The following is a 24,010-nucleotide window of genomic DNA, read 5'->3' on the forward strand; positions in this document are numbered from 1 at the left end:
ACTGGCTCTGAGCTCAGGATTCTGTCAGCGTTCTGTGCAAATCTGAGCTCTCCAGCTGAACATCTGTGAGTTTAAATGTGAGAAAATAACCCTAGTAGCCAAACTGTCAGAATATAGTATAAAAGAACAACATTATCATTCAGTAAAAAACTTGAAATTATCAAACAAGTGGAAAAGATAGTAAGGCAATATTTGTTTGAGTCAATCAGCAACAAGTTTAGAGACTGCCAACATCTTGAGGAATCTGCAAAAAAAACAAAAAAAACAAAAAAACAAGCACAATTTTCTCTGAAACTTTAAAAATGAATTGTGCATTTCTGAAATAGGGTTTGTGACCCTGAGCAATGCTAAGGTTACTTGCCATAGAGAAGAAGATAGTGACAGGGTGTGGGAGTTAAGTCAGGGTGGTGGGAAAAATTGTAGAGGAAAAACTATAATAGTTATAGGAAATATTATATAAGAATAATTATATACTAATATAGGAAAAATTATATAAGATAGTTATAGGAAATAAACACAAACCTTCTCAGAAGGCTGGGCCGTTTGCATAGCTTCAGTGACAGATTTGGCTGAAGGCAGCCTAATCCTCTTTACCTTTAGTTGATAGCAAAAAAGCAAATAACAAGGGAATGTGGGGAAGTATATCTAAATAGCTTGTTTACTCATGTGGTCCTAAGACCAACCTTTGATCAACCGCGGGTACATAATTGCTCTCTACTCAGGGGATCGGCAATGTTAATTACCGTCTAATGGTGTTTACTCAAAACCTTTGCCATTTAATCTGTACTAAATAAATGCAAACTTTGCCAGCTTATGAAGCAATGCTCCAGACTCGGAGCAGAGCCCCTTAGCCGGACTGACAGGCAAAATATCTCTGTCAGTGTATGTCTTGATCTGTTGCTAGGTCAGCGTCTGTGGGTTGGACCCCCACAACAGGGTAATGTAGAAGCCAGCCAGGAGGAAATGTGGCTATTTGGTAACTGCTTAGAATGAGATGATTGGTTATATCATTTATGTTTTATGCTGTTGTATTATTTCTTGAATATTTTAACCACAATTTAAAGTTCTCTGTAACTTCTTTACTCCCAGTTGTAGACTGTAAGTTAATGTTACATGCATTTTAATTTCCTAACTACCCCTCTAAAGTATTTTCAAGATTAAGAAAGCTAACTTCTTAATAGCAACTTAACTGTAAGGATTGTCTTACCATCAGAGAAGAGATGCTCTCTTTCAACAAAGAGCTGTAAAAGCTTCCCCAGCTCATACTGGGTCTTACACTGCTGTAGCATAAGCTTCAAAAGGAAACACACCTGATCCTCCAGCCACATGGCAGGGATGACAGGGTGGACCTTTGTGGCTGCTGTGTTAAGCTATGAAAGAAAAAGAGAAGCTTAGGGAAAGCAGTTTCATGAGAATAGCAAATCAAAACCTCCAAATCTGGGAACCTCTAAGAAAGCTAAAATTCCCTCAAAAGCCATCGCCTGTCATGAGGCACTTACTCAGTTCCTTTCCAAATGGCAGGAACTGGTAATGGGGCTCAGAGGACTGGCAAAAACAAGCCCTCCTCAGCAGCTTTGCACATTGTCTCTTTGTGGAAAGTTCTGGTATAGAGCTGCATGTGTGAAAAAGATGGGCAAGAGTCCTAAAGACTGAATGCTAACTACAGAGTTAATGTAAAATATTCCTACTTAGTGACTGTCAAATTAATAGCCCTTTGAGTCGCTGTAAAATTAACCAGATGTTTCACTTAGCAGCTTCTTTATTTTTATTTTATTTTTTGAGACGCAGTCTCGCTCTGTTGCCTAGGCTGGAGTACAGTGGTGCAATCTTGGCTCACTGTAACCTCTGCCTCCCGGCTTCAAGTGATTCTCCTGCCTCAGCCTCCTGAGTAGCTGGGATTACAGGCACGTGCCACCACGCCTGGCTAATTTTTTTGTATTTTTAATAGAGATGGGGTTTCACCATGTTGGTCAGGCTGGTCTCGAACTCCTGACCTGATGATCCGCCTGCCTTGGCCTCCCAAAGTGCTGGGATTACAGGCGTAAGCCACCGTGCCTGGCCTAGCAACTTCTTTAAAGAGGGATGTAGGCCTGCCCTTGAATCCAGAGGATTTTAAATTCACATTATAAAAACCGCTTAGAAAGACGTGCCTAACATTACTTCGCTAGTTCTACCACTTTGCTTGTAGTTTATTCTTGTTAGAGAACGGTCTCAGTTAAGAAGCTTGGATTTACATCATTTCAACTGAATGCTAAAAATATTAATAGGAAGATGAATTCAAGTGGCAGGCTGCATTTCTACAAGTAGGTGTGGCAAAAATATCTTCTAGGATGCTGCAGGAAAAGGCTGATTTCAGAGGAGTGGTGCTTTCTTACCTGCTGCTGCTGTTTTTTTTTCTTTCCTTTGTGTTGTTGGTAGAGAACAGGGTCTTCACTATGTTGCCCAGGCTGGTCAAACTCCTGGCCTCAAGCCATTCTCCCGCCTCTGCCTCCCTAAGTGCTGGGATTACAGCTATGATGATAGCGCCCAACAGATGCTTCTTTTGTGACTTCATTCCTGATTTTTACTTTGGTTCTTGCTTCGTATTATTTTTGGAAGACTAATATTTGGTTCTCAGTCACTATAGTCTCGTAGTTCACTCTAGACTTCATACAACATAATCACAAAAAATACTGGGCGTTTTGGTGGAATAGAAACTTAACTGCCGGGTTTCAAAACATGTATATGTTAATAGGCACCAAAAACTTATAATTCAGTACCTCTGTGCCTAGTGCTGAGTTAGGCCCTAGTCTTGGCTGAATACTTCCTGTATACTTCTGAACACACTATAAAAGTCATTCTGAAGGTAAGTTTAACATGCAGGGCTTTTTGGCTGTGACGTAGGTTTTAGAAGACAATATTCCCTTCAATGGAATTCTCAAGACTGCCAAGATCTTAAATTAAGGAATGGTTTATAAAATCATGTGTCACATTACTGCTATCTTCTTACCTCTATTTGGAATGAATTTCCTTCTCTACTGTCTTTCCTATGCCCTATGTGGTCCTCCCTGTCCATTTCTCATCCTCTTCTCTTAAATTCCAATAGGACTTACCTACTGTAAGTAAAAAGATCATTTTGCTTTTGCAGCGTCTCCCTTAATGCAAAGTTGTTTAAGGGAATTATTATGAGAAAGAACACTGGTAGTCAGCTCACTAAATTGCTACTATTCCTGCTTAGACACTGTTCCTGAATGTTTTCTATAACCATTCTGACTGGATTTTGATGTTTAGAAGAACAAAAGTTATATAATACTTCTATTCTTTTTAAAAAAATATTTCTCTTCTTGATTCTTTATCCTCCTGAGTGTCCTTGTTAAAATTAGCTGGGATTAGGGCATTAGTGCTTAGTCTTTATTTAATTACTTGTATACCTAACTCTGTTGCTCTAAGAAGAGGAACTAATGTGAACAGATGATGGAACTGGTTAAGCTGGTCAGGCAAGAATAAGATACCTGGGAGGTAGCCAACTGGCCATAGGGAGTAATAGGCTAAGGAAATTAATGTGCCTATTTTCTGTGGTTTTAGAATCCTAGGCATATTCAAATAACTGATTTGGTATTTTCAAATATATAACTTTCAAATCTTCATTACAGTGAAGACCAGTGTGGCCGGACATGGTGGCTCATGCCTGTCATCCCAACACTTTGAGAGGCCGAGGTGGGAGGACTGCTTGAGGCAAGGAGTTCCAAACCAGCCTGGGCAACAAAGCAAGACTTCTTCTCTATAAAAAAAATATTAAAAATGATCAGGTGCAGTGGCTTACGCCTGTAATCCCAGCACTTCAGGAGGCTGAAGTGGGTGGATCACTTGAGGTCAGGAGTTCAAGACCAGCCTGACCAACATGGTGAAACCCTGTCTCTACTAAAAATACAAAACGTTAGCTGGGTGTGGTGGTGGGCACCTGTAATCCCAGCTACTCTGGAGGCTGAGGCAGGAGAATCGCTTGAACCTGGGAGGTGGAGGTTACAGTGAGCCGAGATCATGCCACCGCACTCCAGCCTGGGCGACAGAGCCAGACACTGTCTCAAAAAAAAAAAAAAAAAAAAAAAAAAAGATTAAAAATTAGCCACGCTACTTGGGAGGCTGAGGCAGGAGGATCCCTTGAGCCCAGGAGTTCGAGGCTGCAGTGAGCTGTGATCGTAACACTGTGCCTGAGTAACCGAGTGAGACACCAAGTCTTTAAAGAAAAACAAAAAAGTCCATGCATGCCAACCAAGTACAGACCAGTGAGAAAGAGCACCATAATTCCAACTTACCGTTTCAAGGCTCTTCTGAAACTCCAGAAGTTTAGCTTCAGCTTCTTTATAATTCCTGAAGAACATACACAGTTCATACATCTCCATCACCAGTAGTAATGGGGAATCCTTTGACAAAGAGTTTGAAACAAATTACAAAATTTTGAACTTAATATTTTTTCAATGAATAATGCCAAATAAGAGAATGTTAAAAATGCTATTAATAAGGCAGGGCACAGTGGCTCATGCCTGTAATGCCAGCACTTTGGGAGGCCGAGCCAGTGGGATCACCTAAGGCCAGGAGTTCGAGACCACCCTGGCCAACATGATGAAACCCCATCTCTACTTAAAATATAAAAAAGTAGCCAGGCATGGTGGTGCATGCCTGCAATCACAGCTACTCCAGAGGCTGAGGCATGAGAATCACTTGAACCTGGGAGGTGGAGATTGCAATGAGCCAAGACTGTGCCACTGCATTCCATCCTGGGCGACAGAGTGAGACTCTGTCTCAATAAATAAATAAATAAATAACATTAGCCAAGTGTGGTGGCATGTGCCTATAGTCCCAGCTACTCGGGAAGTTGAGGGAGGATCACTTGAGACCTAGAGGTTGTAGCTGTAGCTATGATCACATCACTGCACTCCAGCCTGGGCAACAGAGCAAGACTCTGCCTCAAAAAAAAAAAAAAAAAAGAAATGCTATTAGCAATAGCTTCACAGATTAAATCATGTACATTAAAGTTAAATATAATTTCTTTTCCTTTTGGAAAAATGATACTCAGTCCAGTTATACCTACTCAACAATCAATTTTCTGTCTATTCTATACTTGGCCTATTGCACACAGGCAGGAAGCATTCCACTAGATGGTGCTATGACACCTTTATTATTATTTTTTATTATTTTTTTTGAGACACAGCCTCATTCTGTCGCCCAGGCTGGAGTGCAGTGGCATGATCACAGCTCACTCACTACAGCCTTGACCTCAGGTGATCCTCCCACCTAAGCTTCTAGAGTAGCTGGGACTAGAGGTGCGTGCCACCGTGCCCAACTAGTTTTTGTATTTTTTGTAGAGACGGGGTTCACTGTGTTGCCCAGGCTGGTCTTGAACTCTTGGACTCAAGTGATCCATCCGCCTAGGCTTCCCAAAGGGCTGGCATTACAAGTGTGCGCTAGCATGCCCAGGCATAACATTTTAAACACACACACCTGGATAACCTGCTCTACTGATCCACCTCACCTACTGTTGCCTGTGGCACTGATTCATACATTTTATTGTTGTCAGTGGGAGTTGCTCAGTCAGATAATAGGAGTTCTGAATTAGAAAGTATGGCTCTGAACTGTAAATACACCACTTACTGAAGTATTTTGAGACCTTGGATAAGTTACTTAAGTTTTGTGAGCCTTGATTTACTAGTCTGTCAAATGAGAGCAACATCACTTCATAATATCTTTTTTTTTTGAGACATGGTCTTGCTCTGTCACCCAGGCTGGAGTGCAGTGGCGTGATCTTGGCTCACTGCAACTTCCACCTTGCGGGTTCAAGTGATTCTCGTGCCTCAGCTTCCCAAGCAGCTGGGTTTACAGGTGCATCCTGCCACGCCCGGCTTTTTTCTTTTCTTTTTTTTTTTTGTATTTTTAGTAGAGACGGGGTTTTGCCATGTTGGCCAGGCTCATCACAAATTCCTGGCCTCAAATGATCCGCCCGTCTCAGCCTCCCAAAGTGCTGGGATTACAGGTGTGAGCCACCGTGCCTGGCCCATAATATCTAATATTATTTTCACATAGGATTATTGTGAAAACTCACTAAAATAATGTATAAAAAGCACCCTGAGGCTTGGAGCGGTGGCTCACGCCTGTAAATCCCAGTGCTTTGGGAGGCCGAGGTGGGAGGATCATGAGGTCAGGAGATTGAGACCAGCCTGGCCAACATGGTGAAACCCCGTCTCTACTAAAAATACAAAAAATTAGCTGGGCATGGTGGCACGCGCCTGTAGTCCAAGCTACTCGGGAGGCTGAGGCAGGAGAATTGCTTGAACTCGGGAGGTGGAGGTTGCAGTGAGCCGAGATCGTGCCACTGCACTCCAGCCTGAGTGACAGAGTGAGACTGTGTCTCAAAACAAAAACAACAACAAAAACCAAAAAACCACCCTGGGCCAGGTGTGGTGACTGATGCCTGTAATCCCAGTGCTTTGGGAAGATGAGGCAGGAGGATCACTGAGCCCAAGAGTTCAAGACTAGCCTAGCCTGGTCAACATGGCGAAACCCTGTCTCTATTAAAAACGCGAAAAAAAAAAAAAAAAGCCAGGCATGGTGGTGTGTGCCTGTTTTCCTAGCCACCTGGGAGGCTGAGTTGGGAGGATCACCTGAGCCTTGGAGGTTGAGGCCGGAGTGAGCCTTATTATGACACTGAACTACAACCTTACAACCTGGATGACAGAGTAGGACCCTGTCTCAAAAAACAAAATAAAATAAATAAATACGACTTTGCTAAGTAAATGGTACTTTTGTTGTTGTTGTTGTTTTTGAGACAGAGTCTTGCCCTGTCATCCAGGCTGGAGTGCAGTGGCACGATCTCGGCTCATTGCAACCTCCACCTCCCAGGTTCAAGCAATTATCCTGCCTCAGCCTCCTGAGTAGCTGGGATTACAGGCCCACGCCACCATGCCTGGCTAGTTTTTGTATTTTTAGTAGAGACAGGGCTTCACCATGTTGAACAGGCTGGTCTCAAACTCCTGACCTCAAGTGATCCACCCGCCTCAGCCTCCCAAAGTGCTGGGATTACAGGCGTGAGCCACTGCGCCCGGCCAGTAAGTGGTACTTCTAATATTATCATCATTATCTGTTGTTGGCTAAAAAAAATCCAGGGGTGAAAATAAGAAAAAGCCAAGAAGGGATATGCTGAAGTAATCTCTTAAGCTCTGGAAAGAAGTGAAGCAACTATCACTACCTTAAAGAAAAGCTGGAAACCTCTGATGAGAGTTTTGCTCTTTTGTCTCGTTAATAATGTTCTCCAGATGACTGAAAGATCCTCAAGGTTCCAGGTATGGTCCTCTGTTGAGTCCTGAATGTGTCCCATTGCTTCAGTTGCAACACTGTCCTCCACAGAAGTGATGATCCAAACACAGAGACAAGAAATGGCACTGGCACCCTGCCACGGGATAAATAAAATAACAACTAGGCCTGGATTACCTGGCAAATGTACAAATACTACAGATGGATATTTCCTGTTTAGAATAAGTCACCCAACTTAATTAGTTAAAATGGCTTGAAAAGCCTTCAAACATGAAACAAACTAATGAGCAACCAAGGGACTGTTCTAAACTGTCCTGCAGAGTGTTGCAGGTCAAAAGACCAAGAAGCAGACAGAAGGGGGTATACGCAAAAGTCAGGGAAGTACTAATCATAAGAGAGTAGGATTGCCCTCCACTGATCTGCTGATTAAAGGACTGTCTGGAATGTCCCTCTTCCCTGCTAAAGAGGGCACTAAAGAAACAGTGGTGGTCAGTCCACCAAAGCGTCTTTCTCTGTGACTGCCAACCAGAAACCAAGGCTCTGATCACTTGAGTTCACTGAATGTCAAGGCACAAGAAAGTACACCAAATGGCCCAGAGCCTAAGCTAGAGAAGCACAAAATGTTGCAGTGAACTTGGAAACACATGCTGCAATCTCACTGTCATCATCACCCCACTTCTGATTATCAGCCTTTCCTGTCCCTCATTACTTATTCTATTGTTCTCTGGGTACTTACTTTAGGCTTCTCATGATCCTCACCTGGAGACATGAGGCCAGAACACTGAGGATAGGGGCCTGTTGTTTCACTGCTTCAACCAGAAGCCAGTGCCAGGAGTCTGGCTCCTCTGAGCATTGGAGCAGAATTTCAAATAAATCGGTCATCTCTTGTTTGCTTCCTTGAAGTTCCTGGGGGCACTTATTGCAGACTTGATCGCTGTCCATTTTGGAGGTGGGCACTGAGGGCAAGTTCTCAAAAGCCAGCCTTAAGTGGTCTTGAACGACTGGGCTGAAGTACTGGATAAGGGATTTCACCTAGAAGGCATATCAGATGATTAAACAGAAACCCAACTTTCAGTTTCAGCTGGAGCTGAAAATGTTAGAGAAAAGCATAGACAAAATTATGCTTTCTCACCCTGAACTAACTCAGAGTGACTACTATATAATTTTACAAAGCTGTATGGTGCCTTTTAATGAATTTTCATATTCAATCTGAAGTCACAAAAGCTTTTCAGCTCTTCAGTACTAGTGCCTTGTCTGATGCCAACCTACTGAAATCTTAGGAAAAATAATAGTATCATATGAAACAAAAGCCCATGTATCCAGTACGTATCCTGGTCAAAAAAAAAAAAAAAAAAAAAAAAAAAAAAAAAAAAAAGGCCTATGTCATGTCTACACAACAGAAAGAATGCTATCTTCTAAGAAGTGTTCCTATTTCCTTTTGAGTGACTGCTAACAATTAGTGGCTTACCTCTGCTGGGTGGTAGTTGTGGAGTTGGCTGTGAATAATGAACTGCAGCCAATCATTTGCTTTGGCACATTCTCTAAGGTAAGATATGCTTAGTTTCATATTGTGTAGCCTGCAGAACTGTACCACTAATGCCCATTGGCTGCTAGATTCACTGGATAACCTATAATCAGAATTAGAGGTGGGGGTGGTCAAGAAAAAACAAAAAACTCATTAAAATATAGCTTTAGCTTGAACTGGAAAATGAGTAAAAATGATATAAATTAAAGCACAGTATATTCTCCAACAAATACTAAATATTTATTAGGCTACTTTGAAAAAAGTAGATTCTTTTTTTTTTTTTTTGAGACAGAGTTTCGCTCTTGTTGCCTAGGCTGGAGTACAATGGTGCGATCTCAGCTCACTGCAACCTCCGCCTCCTGGGTTCAAGCAGTTCTCCTGTCTCAGCCTCGGAGTAGCTGGGATTACAGGCATGTGCCACCACACCCGGCTAATTTTGTATTTTTACTAAAGACGGGGTTTCTCCATGTTGGTCAGGCTGGTCTTGAACTCCCAACCTCAGGTGATCCGCCCGCCTCAGATTCCTGAAGTGCTGGGATTACAGGTGTGAGCCACTGTGCCTGGCCAAAAAAAGTAGACTTTTTCACCAATAAGGCAGAATAGCTAGCTTAGCATACTGGCACAATTCATTCCTTCCCCAAGTCATCAATCAAGTACCTATTTATACTGGCTGTGTAGCATCCTTAGGAGAACTGAGGAAGTTGTCAGTCAAGAAACTTTCTGAGCACTTATTTCTCTTGCTCTATTCACTTTAGAGTACTCAGAGGCCTGGTGGGTGCCTGGGCCTCCTCACCAGGGGTAGGGTACATGTTCCTGCTGCAAGCAGGATTCTGCCAAGAACAGAATCAGTGATAGGATGTACAGAAAAAGGGTGCGTTCTCAGGGTCTGGAGTGGTTAGGTCAGCCCCAGTGGGGCAGCATAAAGAAGGCATGAAGTGTAAGGAGGTGCTTTTACATACGGTCACTTCAGCTTCCATTATCAACTGACATAATAAAATGAAAAAAGTAAGGACATTACTTAAAGTCAAATTTTGGAAGACCCATCCTACATCATCCTCTTCTTCTTCATTTTTTTCCAATCCTCCAAGACATCTGAACCCACATCTTCTGGCATTTCAACATGTACCATTTAAAAGACTTCTCTGACTAGCAGGGCAGTGGAGGAGACAAAGCTGCTCTCCATCTCTTGGTAAGTCCATCTCTAAAGAGAGAATTGCTATCTTCACCCTCTTTTCACTGATGGCAAGATACAATTAAAATCATTCATTTACTGAGTATCTGCTACATGCTAGATAAAGAAGAAGATAAGGTCTAGGGGGATTTAGTGAAAACACCAGAGTTGTTCAAAGAAAAACTAGGCAAACACAGGTTGGCACAATAAGCTTGTTAGAAAAGAGGCTGAGACTGCAACTCACAAACCTCTTTATTTCCTGTTGCTGAATGCTGTTCCAAGTACCTTCTTCTAAGAGAACAAGCAATTCTTCTGTGGTTGTCTTTTCACCATCAGCTAGTTTAGATAGTTTTTCGGCTGTAAGAAATATAAACAACAAAATATGGTGAAGAGAAAAAGTCAAAACCTGAGCATTTCTGTTTGAATAGTGTGGCTCAGGGCCATTTCAGAACCCAATTAAAGTGCCCAAGAAAGTGAGACAAAGAACACACACTCTGCAGGAAAAGGATAAAACCAAGAAGATAACCATTTTCTCCCCAAACACTCACAATTCAATGCCTTAGACCTCGTCACACCTTCTCTAAACAAAGCAGGCCAGATAAAAGGTGCTGTACCTAGAGACTCTCTGATAAAGCTGTACTGAGCATCTTCATTTCTGCACTTGTAGCTCAAAATTATATTGGCCACTTTCATATCAACTCTGAGCTTGAGGCTGTCAAGGCCAAGCAATTCTAAGAAACAAACACATGCAGCTCCTATTGAAGGTATGTGGAAGGAGGAGAGCCCTGTAGCATAGGCTTCATTGCCTACTTGCTGGATCCTGAAAAAGAAAGGAATCAAAATCCCATCAGCACATGAAAATTATGTCTCACCAGGAAAAGCAAATGGAATTAAATCAGTGACAGAGGGAGTGCCAGCCATGTGATTTGTGGCCTCCTCTCCCTTACCTTTTGCCCCTTGCACATACCCGTTTAGGTTCCTGGTAGCTTTTCAGTTGTCTTTTGGCCCAAGAGCCCCCCCTTCCCTTAAGCTGACTTTCTAAAACGCTTAGTCATAGTCTAAATTATTCTTGCTTCCAACTTCATCAAGACATGAAGTACAACTTCTGAAAGACTGCCAACTTGTGATCTTATCAATTATGAGTACGTATACAAACTACGAAGAATATCAATGCCACTTAAATGTAAGTTTGACATCATGAAGCACATTTAAAAAAACTCATATAGGCCTTTTATAGGAATAGAAAATTTGGGAAAGACACAAGAAATTACTATTTTTTATTTTTATTATTATTTTTTTGAGATGGGAGTCTCGTTTTGTAGCCCAGACTGGAGTGCAGTGGTGTGATTCTTGGCTCACTTCAACCTCCGCCTCCCGGGTTCAAGCGATTCTCCTGCCTCAGCCTCCTGAGTAGCTGGGATACAGGCACCCACCACCATGCCTGGCTAATTTTTGTATTTTTAGTAGAGACAGGGTTTCACCATATTGGCCAGGCTGGTCTCAAACTCCTGAGGTTGTGATCCGCCCACCTTGGCCTCCCAAAATGCTGGGATTACAGGTGTGAGCCATCGTGCTCAGCCCACACAAGACTTTATTAACCATGTTTTTACCATGTGGAATGGGAAGCTGAGGGCTATCTTTCATTTTCACCTTTCTGAACTACTTGAATACTTTAAGGGTATTACTTTGTTAATTATAAAATAAACCAATAAAGTAAATCTATATTTAGCTGTTCATTATAGTAAATGCTCCTCTCAATTCTGTGCTTTATAAAAATGAATAATTGAATTATTAAAGACATTAAATATAGAATTCACATCTCATCATATAATTCCCTTTTTTTAAAGTTCTGGGATACATGTGCAGAACATGCAGGTTACATAGGTATACATGTGCCATGGCAGTTTGTGGCACCTATCAACCCGTCATCTAGGTTTTAAGCCCCGCATGCATTAGGTATTTGTCCTAACGTTCTCCCTCCCTTAGAATTCCCTCTTTAACCGCTAATATTTGACAAACTCCTGTATGATTTTAAATTTTATTATTTTTCAAAACATATTTATGTTTTTTCCAATTAACAAAAATCACACACACTAAATGCCAAAAACTTAGGACACGCAGGGAAGCACAAATGAAAACAACAATAATCACCATCCAAATGTAATCACTGTTAACTGTGGTATGTTTCCAGTATGTTTTTCAATGTACATGTAAAACATTATACAGATATGCCCTTTTTTAGAATACAAATTATATTTTATTTTACTTTTTTTGTTTTAGTGGCAGAGCCTCACTGTCACCCAGGCTAGAGTGCAGTGGCATGACCATAGCTCACTGCTTCCTTGAACTCCTGGGCTCAAGTGATCCTCCTGCTTCCCAAAGTGCTGGGATTACAGGTGTGAACCACTGTACCCAGACAAAATTATATTTTAAATACTCACAGCTGCTTGGGAGTCTTGCTCTTGATTAATTCCTGGACCAGAAAAGTACCAAATGCAAATGATGGCCGTCCATTATGTAAATAATAAGCAAAATTCAGACGTTCCACTATAGCATATTTATTAACCAGGTCAGGGCTAGAGAAATGTGGGAGATAACTCCATGCATCTGGGGGGAAAGTAAAACAATATTAATTATCTGTATATCACCATAATTAATTTCAGATTTGCACATGGAACTCTCTAATGATAAAACTGGTTGCTGTAATTATTTTCCATCGCTACGTATCACTTTGAACCTACCAAAATCTGATTTATTTTACTTCAGTGTATAGAGGTCGCCTTCATTTTATACAAAGATGTGTACCTGAGAAGTTGCATAAAAACTCTGGTAAGAAATGATGCTTCAGCCGGGTACGGTGGCTCATGCCTGTAATCCCAGCACTTTGGGAGACTAAGGCAGGCGGATGACCTGAGGTCAAGAGTTGAGACCAGCCTGACCAAGTTGGAGAAACCCCGTCTCTACTAAAAATACAAAATTAGCCAGATGTGGCGGTGCATGCCTGTAATCCCAGCTACTTGGGAGACTGAGGCAGGAGAATCACTTGAACCTGGGAGGCAGAGGTTGTGGTGAGCCAAGATCGCGCCATTGCACTCCAGCCTGGGCAACAAGAGTGAAACTTCATCTCAAAAAAACAAAAAAAAGTGTGAGATTCCTGGTCTTGACACCACTAGCTGCGTGACCTTGAGCAACTTATTTAACTTTTAAGAATTGTATATATTTAAAGTATACAACATAATTGATTTTTTTTTTTTTTTTTTTTAAGACAGGGTCTGGCTCTGTCGCCCAGACTGGAGTGCAGTGGCACAATCTTGGCTCACTGCAATCTCCACCTCCTGGGCTCAGGTGATCCTCCCACTTCAGCCTCCCAAGTAGCTGGGACCACAGGTGCATGCCACCACACCCGGCTTTCTTTAGTATTTTTGGTAGAGATGAGATTTCACTATGTTGCCCAGGCTGGTCTCAAAATCCTGAGCTCAAGCAATCCACCTGCCTTGGCCTCCCAGAGTGCTGGGATTACATGCGTGCGCCCAGCCTCCTCTTCTTCTTTTTTTTTTTTAATAGAATTTTGCTCGGCTGTCCAGGCTGGAGTGCCATGGCACAATCTCAGCTCACTGCAACTTCCGCCTCCTGGGTTCAGGTGATTCTCCTGCCTTAGCCTCCTAAGTAGCTAGGACTTAGAGGCACGTGCCACCACACCTAGCTAATTTTTGTACTTACAGTAGAGATGGGGTTTCGCCATGTTGGCCAGGCTGGTCTCGAACTCCTGGCCTCGGGTGATCTGCCCACCTCGACCTCCCAAAGTGCTGCAATTACAGGCATGAGCGTGAGCCACTGTGTCCAGCCAGCCACCGCGCCCAGCCCACCCAGCCTCTTTCACCAATGTTTGATAGTTTAATATGTACAGATCTTTGACCTCTTTGATTAAATTTATTCCCAAGTATTTTGTGTTCTATTAAAAAATAGAAATGGGATAGTTTTGCTCATTATCTTTTTCAGACAGTTTGCTGTTGGTATATAGAAACACTGATTTTTGTATGTTGATTTAATATCCTGCAACTTTCTTAAATTTGTTTATTAGTTCTAACAGTTTTACTGGTAGAGTCTTTAGGATTTTCTATATACAAAATCATGCCATCTGCAAACAATGACAACTTCACTTCTTTCTTTCTGATTTGGATGCCTTTCTTTTTTTTTGCTTAAATGCTCTGGCTAGGACTTCAACTACTATGTTGAACAGAAGTGGCAAGGGTGGGCATCCTTGTCTTATTTCTGATCTTAGAGGAAAAGCTTTCAACTTTTCACTGCTGAGTATATTAGCTGTGAGACTGTCATACATGGCCTTTATAATGTTGAGATGCATTCCTTCTATGCCTAATTTGTTGAGAGTTTTTATTATGAAAGGATGTTGAATTTTCCTAAATGCTTTTTCTGCATCTATTGATATGATCATATGGTTTTTGTCTTTTTTTTTTTTTTGAGATGGAGTCTTGCTCTGTTGCCCAGGCTGGAGTGCAATAGCGTGATCTTGGCTCACTGCAAGTTCCGCCTCCCGCATTCACGCCATTGTCCTGCCTCAGCCTCCCAAGTAGGTGGGACTACAGGCGCCTGCCACAATACCTGGCTAATTTTTTTTTTGTATTTTTTAGTAGAGACAGGGTTTCACCGTGTTAGCCAGGATGGTCTCTATCTCCTGACCTCGTGATCCACCCACCTCGGCCTCCCAAAGTGCTGGGATTATAGGCATGAGTCACCATGCCTGGCCTGGTTTTTGTCTTTCATTCTGTTAATGTGGTGTATCATTTATTAATTTGTGTATGTTGAACCATCCTGGTTTTAATTCTGTATTTGATGATCCTTTAAGTTCAGAAAGGCAATAGCCAATAACCCTATAGTTATAAAATCTTTAAATAACTGCAAAAGGAGCTTTTAAATTCATTCACAAAAGGTCATAATGCAATAAAATCCCTTTTAACATATTTATATGAGTCCTCTGTTCACCAAAGCCAACTCACTGTACCTTTCTCCAACAGGCAATTTTTTTTTTTTTTTTTTTTTTTGGACACAGGGTCTTGCTCTGTTGCCCAGGCTGGAGTGCAGTGGCATGACCACAGCTCACTGCAGCCTTGACTTCCTTAACTCAAGCAATCCTCTTGCCTCAGCCTCCTGTAGCACTGTAGGCACACACAACTATGCCTGGCTAATTTTAACATTTTTCTTTCACCTTCTTGACCCTTATCTTCTATACCTGGCTAATTTTTTGTAGAGACAGTGTCTTGCTATGTTGTCCAAGCTGGTCTTGAATTCCTCGCCTCAAGCAATCCTTCCACCTCAGCTTCCTGAGTGTTAGGATTACAGGCATGAGCCACTGCACCTGGCCTCCAACAGGTAATTTTAGAACATTTCTCCCTCTACACTAATTACCCTCCTATAACCTCCATTTGTTATCACTTACTTTCTGATGTTGTATTCATAGAGCATGAATATCTTAGAAAGATGGCACCATCCTTCTATTAATAAGACCAGCAGAATAGCTCAGTTTAAAGTTCCTCTAAACCCAAGAAAATATCAAACAAAAATGTCTTTTTTTAGATAAATTTGAAGTCAGAAGATATTTTGATATGAGTCTAGTCATCTCCTGGTATCCATGGGGGATTGGTTCCTGAAACCCTTGGATACCAAAATCCACAGAAGGATGCTCAAGTCCCTGTAAAATAGCATAGTATTTATATATAGCCTATGCACATTTCCCCATACACTTTAGATTACTCTAGATCACTTATAATACCCAATAAATGTAAATGCCATGTAAATAGTTGTTATACTGTATTTTTAAATTGGTATTATTTTTTATTGTTCTTTTTTTTTTTAAATTGTTTGTTTGTTCTTTTGAATATTTCCCATCTGAGGTTGGTTGAATCCTTGGATGTGGATCCCAAGGATATGGAGGGCTGAGTCCAGTTAGAAAGAAATAGTCACTCCTGTCATGTACTATTCAATTGTCTCTTAACCACTTACTACCTATTTTTTTAAAAAGACAACACTGTGATCTGGTTCCAGAAACTAGTTCTGGAAAACAGTGTACCTGCTCTTGTTTTCAAAGTTCAAAGCTTATTTCTGAAATAAAGTTGTGTTTTCTCATGGAATTCCAAGGACTTTTCACATTGTGACCTGATTCCTAAAAAAAAAAGGCTTGAAGACCCTGGAGGTATCTGTCATCTTACAAAGGTCTTACCTGAAAGTACATTCCCTCTTTGAGATTAAAAAAACTGTCACGTGCCCTATTTGTATTCTTGTGAGAACAGAGCGACTTTGGCAACTTGTAATTACATATAAAGCCATTCATTAAATATTTGCTGAGCGTTTGTAAGGCACACAGTACTGAAATGAGCACATTTGAGTTTTTTATTCAAATAAGACCATAATTTTTTAGCAGGTTGGGGCTTAGTGTGGAGACTGCGTATAAGAGAAAATTCAATCTAGAGGGAAATTTTACTCTGGCCTGGTGCAGAAGCCAAGTCACCACACAGTGTTCTTACATCCCTGTTCAGTGGTAAAACCATAAGAAAAAAGAAGTCAACATTCAAATTAAATACAGGTTTCCAATTTTATAAATATGTATTGGTTGGGTGCGGTGGCTCACGCCTGTAATCCCAGCACTTTGGGAGGCCGAGGTGGGTGGATCACAAGGTCAGGAGATTGAGACCATCCTGGCTAACACGGTGAAACCCCACCTCTACTAAAAATACAAAAAATTAGCCAGGCGTGGTGGTGGGTACCTGTAATCCTAGTTACTCGGGAGGCTGAGGCAGGAGAATGGCATGAACCCGGGAGGCACAACTTGCAGCGAGCCGAGATCGAGATCATGCCACTGCACTCCAGCCTGGGCGGAACAAGACTCCATCTCCAAAAAAAAAAAAAAAAAAAAAGTATTACATTTTCATAACAGTTTCATTTATTTTGTGCTTTATTTCCTCAAGTATGTTTTAAACTTCTAAAAACGGCAGGGAACATGCTTTCAACTTCTCTGTGCCTCTACTCTACCTGGCAGAGTGCTCAATTTCCAAGAGTTAGAATGCCAGGTCAAGATGCCACCTAAGTGATGGAGTTGGAGCCATCACAAGAGGAGAGGGGATTTTGTCTACTCTCTAGTAACTTCACTGAGAAAGAGTATTTCTATTTGATAATGCAATAAGCACTACTTTTTTCAGCACTCAACAAATATTTACTGAACATCTACTGTAGGCTTGGCATGCATTGGACTCTGGGCACAAGGTAAATTCTATATATCAAAATTTGAACTTATAAAACATATACATTAAGAAATTAATTTTTATGTATGTCAATAGATATTGGGTACATACTATGTACAAAGTACTAATGCAAAGCCTAATTTAGGGTAATATAGGCAGAGGCACCACAGGTAACATGATATTAAAGATAAAAGAGAAATAGAAAAAACAGTTTAAGAACAGAAAAAAATAAATCAGAGAAAGTCTTATGGTCTTTATAGGACATCGCGATGTGTGTGAATCTGGTACTTAAATGCCTTGCCTCCTTTTATTCTCATAGTAATGTGTTCGGTGGTCACTGTGATTAACCTCATTTCATAGAGAATTAAAGAGGTTAGATCACATGACCAAGGTCATACAGGTATTAATTACATGGTAGGGCCAGGATTTGTTTAATGCTGACACCTATGCTTTTAATTTTTATGATACTATACTGGAAATGAAGAATAACTTTTTGAAAGGAAGAAATATAAGCAAATAGTTACACATTACATTTCTCAGCAAGTACAGCACTAGTAACCTAATACATTCACTTTTAACTCACAATATGTTTTCAATTCTGTCTTTGCGAACTATTTTTCCTTTGGAATACACCTTTACTTTTAAAATAAAAATCAATGAGAAAACTAGATTGGCGTTACATGTATTAACTTCTGTAGTTAACACTGCTAAAACATGTCTCAAGAAGTACCCATGATGACTTACCTCCTATAGCTAGTGTGTTAGCAGACTGCCAGCCAAACAATCTGCTAGGATCAAAGGGTGATAATGACTGAAAAAGGGGAAAAGTTAAACAGAATTAGAAGTTCATTGATTATAAAATAGGTAAAAAAAATTATACGAAAGGACTTCAGAGGTAGTCTGCTCCCCTTTTCCAAGGCAATTTAAGGCTTATTCTGGACATAAATTCTTTGAACACAGCTAAAAATAAAATAGAATTATGAGATATCTTTATATCTTAATTAAAACAGAACTGGCTATGTTCCTTTTAAAGACTCTCCTTATGTCAAACTATGTCCGCAAAGGCTATACTCTTTTGGTAGAGGGAGCATCAACTATAAAGTAAAATGGGCTTCAGAAATGCTTTTGGAATCAAAAAGCAAGAGGGCTAAAAGACTAGAAAACGTTACCAGGTAAACATGATAAGATGAGCAAAGAACAGGGTAGGGAAGGAAACGAAAAGAGAAGAAAAAACTAGATAAATGGTTGAAGGAATGTGATGAGCAACAACATGAACAACAAAGAAAAAATAGCGGACCAAGGTGAAGTCAATCAGAAAAGATCTGGCAGCAGCAAGTAGTGGTTGTTTGGAATTTTTCTAGGCCAAATGTTTAGCAAAGTCTATAAACGGATCGTGGGAAAAATACAGGAAAAAAACAGAACAAAAAAAGTCAGGATTTGGATGGCCCAAAAGAAGAGTAGCTTTGATGTAAAACTAAGGAAGATTTTGTGATCTATTAAAGAAGGAATACTTTTCCTAAAATAACCACTAAAAAAATTAAATCAGTCCACTTGAAAACAGAACAAAGAGCAACATGAAACCACTCGTGTTTCAAGCTGATTCAAACTACTTTACGTAGTGAAACTATGTTTGTTTTGCCTGGGAAAAAACAAGACACAGGGGCATCTGTGACCTGTACTTTCCCAGTAAAACTATGTTTTTACATAATCCACTTTATCATTTATACAAGTGCTACTCAAAGTGCTGGTCTAAAACAAGGTAAGACACTTCTATCAGTATAAATCCAGAATACTGCTTCCTTCTTCAAAGTCTTGCTACAAAAAAACTCCTACTGAACTAAACAGTGTACTTAGGGACACAGCAGATACATATTTTGGTGCATAACTAATCTCACCACATTCCAGCAACAAGCAGTATACAAGTGCTGACCACACTTTCAAGTAGCACCAGTCAATACCCTAAGAAGTCTCTGCATTAGAGTAAGAGAGATTTTGTGCCTTTATAGAATTATTATTTTTTTGAGACGGGGTCTCGCTCTGTTGCCCAGGCTAAAGTGCAATGGTGCGATCTCAGCTTACTGCAACTTCCGCCTCCCAGGTTCAAGCCATTCTCCTACCTCGGCCTCCAGAGTAGCTGGGACTATAGGCACGTGCCACCATGCCTGGCTAATTGTTATATTTTTAGTAGAGATGGGGTTTCACTATGTTGGCTAGGTCTCGAACTCAGTGACCCGCCCACCTTGGCCTCCCAAAGTGTTGGGATTACAGGCATGAGCCACTGCACCCGGCTCCTTTATAGAATCATAAACCTTACGTTGAGTTGAAGATACTATGAGAATATGTGTATTCAGGGAAAAAAGGAAAAGCCTTTTGAAATGAGAAATGGGCAAAGGAAGGTGTTCTTAACCGAGGATCCCTGAATAGGCTTCAGGAAGTCTGTGAATCACTTTGAAATGTAAGCAAAATTATATGCATATGTGTAATTTTTCTGAGTAGAGGGTTTACAGCTTTCTCACATTCTTAGATGTTCTGAAAAAGATTAAAAAGCACTGATTTAAACAAACATCCCTGATTCATTGAGAAGAGATAGTTAGAAGTTAAAAGTGGCAGAATAGAGAAGCTTTTGATGAAAACAGCAGACAGGTATGCTGGTCAACTGTTTGGTCTGACCCACCTCCACCCTTCCCACTCTGCTCAGTATTGCAGGAAACTACATTTCCCAAGCTCCTTTGCCCTTCGGCTACCAGATACATATAGCCACAAAGACACTGTGGGAGACTAAAGATGGGAAGAGGGAAGAAGCCAAGATATTCTTCCCCTTCATTTTCCTGGGGCATCTCCGCTAAGTTTCTACCTCTATACTCTATGTTCCTGGTTCCCATTAGGCGGCCTGGTTGTTAGTTTAACTCCCAGAGACGGCTCCAGCTTCTGGGTTCTGGTAACACCACTTTTTTGCATTGTTCTTGCAGCCTTAGGGGTGATGATGGCTTTCTATTTTGTTATTTTTGGGTTGTCTCACTATCACATTTGGTTTCCCCATTCTGCTATCATGCTGTGTAAGTAATTCCCTACATTAAATGCCCTCCGGTTGAAAGATCTAGAGTGATTTCTGTTTTCCTGGCTGAACTCTGATAGAGTTCACCTAAATACTGTACCTGAATAAGGTGGTAGAGTGTAATATCAGATGGCAGGACACTAGGAGGAGTGCACTGTGGGAAGAGAGCAGTTTTTAGCTTGGGGTAAGGAGTTAATGCCATCTTCAATAGCTGGGGATCCACTTTCTTCAAACAGTTTTCATTTTCTTCATTCTGAACAACCTAAGTAAAAAAACAGATAACAGGTTGGACAGTAGCATTTTTCTCTTCTCAAAGTTTCTTTTTTTCACAAGAACCTTGTGAAACAAGATTAGCTTGAGAAGAGTATGTGGTAGTGAATATAGCATTAGACAAGTAGTCATAAGTTAACAGTTCTTGTTCTGGTTCTAAGACAAACTAGCTATGTGACCTTAGCTAGATATTTAATATCGGGTCTTTGTTTCCCCATCTGCAAAATTAGGAAGTTCAGCTAGATCAGTGATTTTCAAGCTGTATGTAAAGAAATTGTTTGAAAAACAGCTCTGCCAACATTTAATTCAATAATATATATTTTAAAATATTTACAAACTGATAAACTAGATGACTTCTTACCCAACTCTAAAGTTATTCTATGACTGTAATTTCTGACAGATGATTAAAAATAGAGGATTAAATAGTCGTGTTTTAAGGTATACTGCAACAATCTAAAAAAGGTGGTACTAAGTTAAGCTAGCACCATTAAGAAACTTTTGAAGATTAGATATTAAACAACATTCTTTTTTTTTTGAGACGGAGTCTCACTCTGTTGGCCCAGGCTGGAGTGCAATGGCGCGATCTCGGCTCACTGCAAGCTCCGCCTCCCGGGTTCAAGCAATTCTCCTGCCTCAGCCTCTGGAGTAGCTGGGACTACAGGCACCCGCCACCACCCCTGGCTAATTTTTTTTTTTTTGTATTTTTAGTAGAGACGGGGTTTCACCATGTTAGGTCTCCATCTCCTGACCTCGTGATCCGCCCGCCTCACCCTCCCAACGTGCTGGGATTACAGGCATGAGCCACCGCGCCCGGCCTTTAAACAACATTCTTAATTTCCCTCTAAACAGGCCACTCTACTTCTAAAAAGCAAAGATGGGCACATTTCCACTAGGTCCCTCAATACAGTTTATATGGGTAGCTGAAGATTATGGTTTCCTTTGACCTAAGAGGGCAAATAGTAGACAATAATTACTAAGCCACAGATCTAAAGTATTCTTACTCCCAGAAGCAAGCAGATCCTAATTGTATTCTGAAAACAAATCTGGAGTATTGGAAAACAAACTAAAGGGAAAAAATAATCTCTATATAACATATTCATTCCCCTCCCTGCCCCCGCCCAGCTTTTTTTTTTTTTTGAGACAAGGTCTCACTTTATCACCCAGGCTGGAGTGCAGTGGTATGATCTTGGCTCACTGCAGCCTCGACTTCCCAGGCTCAAGTAATCGTGTCTCAGCCACCCAAGTAGCTGGGACTACAGCAGCACGCCACCATGCCCAGCTAATTTTTTTTTTTTTTTTTTTTGAGACGGAGTCTTGCTCTGTCACAGAGGCTGGAGTACACTGGCGCGATCTCAGCTCACTGCAACCTCTGCCCCCCGGGTTCAAACAATTCTTCTGCCTCTGCCTCCTGAGTAGCTGGGATTACAGGCGTATGCTACCATGCCCGGCTAATTTTTGTATTTTTAGTAGAGACGGGGTTTCAGCATGTTGGCCAGGCTGGTTTTGAACTCCTGACTTCAAGTGATCCACTCGCCTCGGCCTCCCAAAGTGCTGGGATTACAGGTGTGAGCCACCGCACTCGGTCATGCCCAGCTAATTTTAAAATTTTTTTTTTGTGGAGATGGAGGTTTCATCATGTTGCCCAGGCTGGTCTCAAACTCCTGTACTCAAGTGATCCACCCACCCTGGCCTCTCAAAGGGCTGGAATTACAAACATGAGCCACCGCACTTGGCTTCATTCCCTTTAAACTGAAGATGACATAAATTTCTTTTCTTTTTTTCTTTTTTTTTTTGAGACGGAGTCCCGCTCTGTTGCCCAGGCTGGAGTGCAGTGGTACAATCTCAGCTCACTGCAACCTCCGCCTCTCAGGTTCAAGCGATTCTCATGCCTCAGCCTCCCAAGTAGCTGGGATTACGGGTGTGCGCCAAGACGCCCAGCTAAGTTTTTTTAGTACAGATGGTGTTTCACCATGTTGGCCAGGCTGGTCTCGAACTCCTGACCTCAAGTGATCCGCCTGCCTCAGCCTCCCAAAGTGCTGGGATTACAGGAGTGAGCCACTGCACCGGGCCGAGATATAAAATTTTTAAATTCAGCCTTATCCTCTGCTCTTTAATCTAATGAAATACTTGAATATACTTATATTTTAATATCAGCTGAGATCTAGACAATCCATAGATAATTCTGCTAAATTTAAAAATCAGTCCTATTTTGTCATAAAGTGCTATCCATACCTGACTGACACCCCCAGGAGAATACATTGTAGTAGCAAGGGCCAGGAGGGTATGTCCTTCCAATAGCATACTGCTTACACTGGCCTGATTGGTGGGAATCAAAATCTGAGCATTTGCAAGGCTAGCCTGGAAGATCAGTTTGGGATCTGGAAAATAAAAGACAGTGTTTTTCTCCTTAAGAGGGATAAATACTAAATTAAGGATTACATAAATGTGAGAACAATAACATAAATTTTTAACTCTATCCACAGTAAAAAAAAAAAAAAAAAAAGGACTTCCTAAATTTAAAAGCAATGGGAAAACATCACAGAGGGAAAAAATGAAAGATTTGTCTACATAAAAATAAAAACTGTTCAAAGAAAATTAAAAGGTAACAATGAACTGAGAGAAAAATTGTAACAAATGACAACCTAAAGAGTTGCTGAGTTTGTCCTCAACAAAGAGCTCATCCAAATCAATGCCAAAAATACTGACTCTAACAGATAAATGGGCAAAAGAAATAACCAATTTATGAAGGAGGAAATATAAATGCCCGACACACAAAACTATATAATTCACTAGCAACAAAGAAATGCAAATTAATTAGATGCCATATACTACCTATCCAATTAGCAATAATTAAAAAAAACTCATCATCAAGCATTAGAGCTGGTCACAATGAGTAGAGACTAGGACTTAAAATAAAATTGTACAACTCCCTTAGAAAGCAATCCGGTCCTACAGCAAGAACCTTAAACATGTGTAACCTTTGACCCAATAGTTTTATATCCCAAAACCTATCTGTGCTAAGAAAATAATCTGAAATAAGGACAGTTTTATATTGAAATATATTCAAGACTATTATTTATAATAGAAAAAAATGGAAAATGGCCTCATTGTTGGAAAATGAGAGAACAGAAAATTAAATAATGGTATATCCATACAATGAAATATTATGTAAACATTTAAAATGGTCACTGTCTTTTTTTTTTTTTTTTTTTTTTTGAGATGGAGTCTCACTCTCTCACCCAGGCTGGAGTGGAGCTATCTTGGCTCACTGCAAGCTCCACCTCCCCAGTTTATGCCATTCTCCTGCCTCAGCCTCCCAAGTAGCCGGGACTACAGGCACCCGCCACCAAGCCGGGCTAATTTTTTTTTGTATTTTTAGTAGAGACGGGGTTTCACTGTGTTAGCCAGGATGGCCTCGATCTCCTGACCTCGTGATCTGCCCGCCTTGG

The 24,010-nt window shown here is 40.9% G+C and overlaps 1 protein-coding gene across 3 annotated transcripts in view; it reads right to left on the reverse strand.

Annotated features, from left to right (window-relative positions):
- SPG11 (SPG11 vesicle trafficking associated, spatacsin) overlaps window positions 1-24,010 on the reverse strand; it is a 101,195-nt gene that overhangs the window by 25,357 nt on the left and 51,828 nt on the right. For all 3 annotated transcript variants that reach the window (XR_010151656.1, XM_054667505.2, XM_016928134.4), the window contains exons 18-28: window positions 22,794-22,939; window positions 20,392-20,553; window positions 17,981-18,047; window positions 12,425-12,590; window positions 10,598-10,803; window positions 10,232-10,340; window positions 8,756-8,915; window positions 8,047-8,319; window positions 7,223-7,423; window positions 4,296-4,403; window positions 1,208-1,370 (exon numbers count right to left, since the gene is read on the reverse strand). Coding sequence is in view for 2 of the 3 variants with exons in the window: in XM_054667505.2 (XP_054523480.1) it covers window positions 1,208-1,370; window positions 4,296-4,403; window positions 7,223-7,423; window positions 8,047-8,319; window positions 8,756-8,915; window positions 10,232-10,340; window positions 10,598-10,803; window positions 12,425-12,590; window positions 17,981-18,047; window positions 20,392-20,553; window positions 22,794-22,939 (1,761 nt within the window). In the remaining variant the exon portion in view is untranslated. The remainder of the gene's footprint in view (window positions 1-1,207; window positions 1,371-4,295; window positions 4,404-7,222; window positions 7,424-8,046; window positions 8,320-8,755; window positions 8,916-10,231; window positions 10,341-10,597; window positions 10,804-12,424; window positions 12,591-17,980; window positions 18,048-20,391; window positions 20,554-22,793; window positions 22,940-24,010) is intronic.

Source organism: Pan troglodytes, chromosome 16, assembly GCF_028858775.2.
Source record: "Pan troglodytes isolate AG18354 chromosome 16, NHGRI_mPanTro3-v2.0_pri, whole genome shotgun sequence".
Classification (NCBI taxonomy): Eukaryota; Metazoa; Chordata; class Mammalia; order Primates; family Hominidae; genus Pan; species Pan troglodytes.